The following is a 2,769-nucleotide window of genomic DNA, read 5'->3' as shown; positions in this document are numbered from 1 at the left end:
AGCATGAAAACTTCCCATTCAACTGTTGTTATTGTTATAAACAGCCTCCTGGTGCTTCGGAGCTCATTAATTGTTTAATAATTGGAAACAAAGGTGCCAAAGATTGAGAAAAGATGTACAGGTTCGTAAGTGTTTGCGTAAGTGCTTTCGTGAATCTGGCCCCTGGCCAACTGCTGACCTTCAAGATGCAACCTACAGGTTACCTATTTGAATGCTAGGTTAACAAAGGCATCAGGTGAAATGAGACATGCCCAACCGTTTATCATCCCAAAAGTTCTAATCTCTGTTGTTAGTAGAAATTTGGTCAGTGTTGTATCTTGTATATTATAAGTGTCAGGTGTATTTATATTTATCCCTGATCCTTTTTGTTTTTAGTTTTATAAAATACTGGGAACACTAACAGGAAATTACATTAATTAGCTTTTTATTATTATTATTTTCTACCACAGACGTGGCCACACACTTACAATGCTAATCAGCATATATATATATTAATTTTTTTCTGTCCTCCATGGACAGAGTGAGAGATCTATTAAACATACAGTTCAGGGATTTATTGAACAATCAACCACAGAAGGTGATTGTAGTGCTTTTAAAATGCTAATCTAACCTACAGACATAAATACGTGGATACACAGATTTACGTCTGCCCTACATAAAGTGTTGGATGTGTCTTTTACATAGTGCCACTAATGTGCATTTGCAAAAAGTGAAATGCAATTCTGAAGCAGTGTATGTTGCCTTTGCACATGTACGTTTTCTTAATCTAATAATTAATAAAAGAGAAAACGTTTATGAGATAAAAGGTACACTAAAGTATTTCTTAAGGTATTATGTAGCGCGTTGTTTGAATAGAATCAATGATGCATGCAAAGATTTCGACAGTCTGAAATAAAGGGTATTATTTCATTGTATATTTTTTACAATTACAGACCCTTATAATTATAAGATTGCGGACAAAACATGATAGAACTGATCTCATCCTCATAAAGACATCTGTTTTAAAGAAAGGTCATTCATTAATTTAATCATAATTTTGCAAGTATTTACCTACTTATAAGTTTCTTAGATTAAGGACTTGCCCGAAACGCTGCGCGTACTAGTGGCTTTACAAGACTGTAATTACTATGCTATGTATCCTCACAATCCCAATGTATCTTCTTGTATATATATAAATAAATAAATAAAGGTCAATCATCACAGAATTGAGGGTCTTCAGGGTTAACAACACTACAAATCAGACATGATAGGGCTGATCTCGTCGAAACCTTAAGTTGGAATGTCACCCAAACAAGGAACAATGCCAGGCAGAAAACGGGGGATAGTTTTTTTTCCACCCATAAGGATATTGACCCCGTAGGAGCGATAGAGACCAAGATATTGCCACAGTTCAAAATCCAAGTGGATAAAAATCATCGGGATAAATGGAGAGGAGAAGGAGACCTTTTGACAAGCCGCCACATTCCTGTCCCCATCAAGGTCTCTAAAGAGATAATTCTGAGGGTCCTTATCTATGATAAGAGATCATGGCCCTCGGGTAAAATACTTGAAATATACTGAACAGTTTAGACGATATTAATCTAGAGCAACTCTCCAAATGTTTAACCGTGAATTACATGATGTTTAGGTAACTTATTATGCACTAAACACCCTAACCGTGTGTGCGGAGGTGGAACAATAATGCACTGCATTTTGTACGCTATGGTCCCATACGGGCAAAATATATGGTACTATCATAATCTTATATTAAAGTTTTTTTGTGCTTAATTAGTGTCATTGGATTATAGCTGCTATGGAAGTGGGAATAAGTTTCGTAAGGGCGTGATTATAATGCTAACGCCTGTTTTCAATTTTTTTTTTTTGATTTATTTATATATACAAGAGTTGTTACATTCTTGTACAGCCACTAGTACGCATAGCGCTTCGGGCAGGTCGTTAATCCTAATTTTTCCCTGGAATACGACCCGTCAAATCGTTGTTACAACCAAGTACACATTTTACTGTTGGGTTAAACAGAGGCTACAGTTAAGGATTGACGCCCAGTAAATCCTCCCCGGCCAGGATACGAACCTAGGACAAAAAGCGCTCGAGAAACACCAGGCGAGTGTCTTATAACCACTACACCATGGGGATTGTGGTGCGTCTGCCACTACCGTTTAGCTGCGTAATTACTATTAAGTTTTAGTCTGGTTTTTTTCCCCCACACCTTGCCCGAAACGCTATGCGTATTAGTGACTTTAGGTATTGTATGTACTAGCTCTATCTGTAAATCCAACTTTATGTTTGTAACTCATCTTCTATGTACTCTTACCTGAATAAAAATTAGAATTTAGTGTGTTCCGCTTACTGTTCATTAGCGTTAAGCGTAGCAGGGAGTGGCTGGCCCGACCCCCAACGGTTGGGAGGGGGGGGGGACGCGGATACTGGTTTTTTAAATTGCTTGTACCTGTTCTGCCTTTGATGTGAGTGATGCATTTCTCCTCAGGTTATATATATATTTGTTAATTAAAATAATATATATATAATTTGGCAAGCTAAAGTAATACATTTGTTATACGCATGGATTAAACCTACATGCCAACTGGATCATGCCACGGGATAGGATACACTGAAGAGTTGGACATAACCGACCATTTGAGTCGTTAGAGGCAACACTAGTATAACCAGTAATACCAGAACAACAAATTAAAAAAAAACATGCTAGGCTCCGCAATTAGTATTTATGTCAAAGAAGTCGAGATTCCCCTAAGACTAGAGAGGAAATTCCGA

The 2,769-nt window shown here is 37.3% G+C and overlaps 1 protein-coding gene across 1 annotated transcript in view; it reads right to left on the bottom strand.

The window, feature by feature from the left end:
• Window positions 1-823: 823 nt before the first annotated feature.
• LOC138352474 (bifunctional glutamate/proline--tRNA ligase-like) overlaps window positions 824-2,769 on the bottom strand; it is a 21,081-nt gene continuing 19,135 nt past the window's right edge. Inside the window, exon 8 of the mRNA XM_069304971.1 lies at window positions 824-886. Within this exon, the coding sequence (XP_069161072.1) occupies window positions 824-886 (63 nt within the window). The remainder of the gene's footprint in view (window positions 887-2,769) is intronic.

This window comes from Procambarus clarkii, chromosome 53, assembly GCF_040958095.1.
Source record: "Procambarus clarkii isolate CNS0578487 chromosome 53, FALCON_Pclarkii_2.0, whole genome shotgun sequence".
Lineage (NCBI taxonomy): Eukaryota > Metazoa > Arthropoda > Malacostraca > Decapoda > Cambaridae > Procambarus > Procambarus clarkii.
The sequence above is the reverse complement of the archived record's forward strand: the minus strand, read 5'-3'. Positions and strand labels throughout refer to the sequence as shown.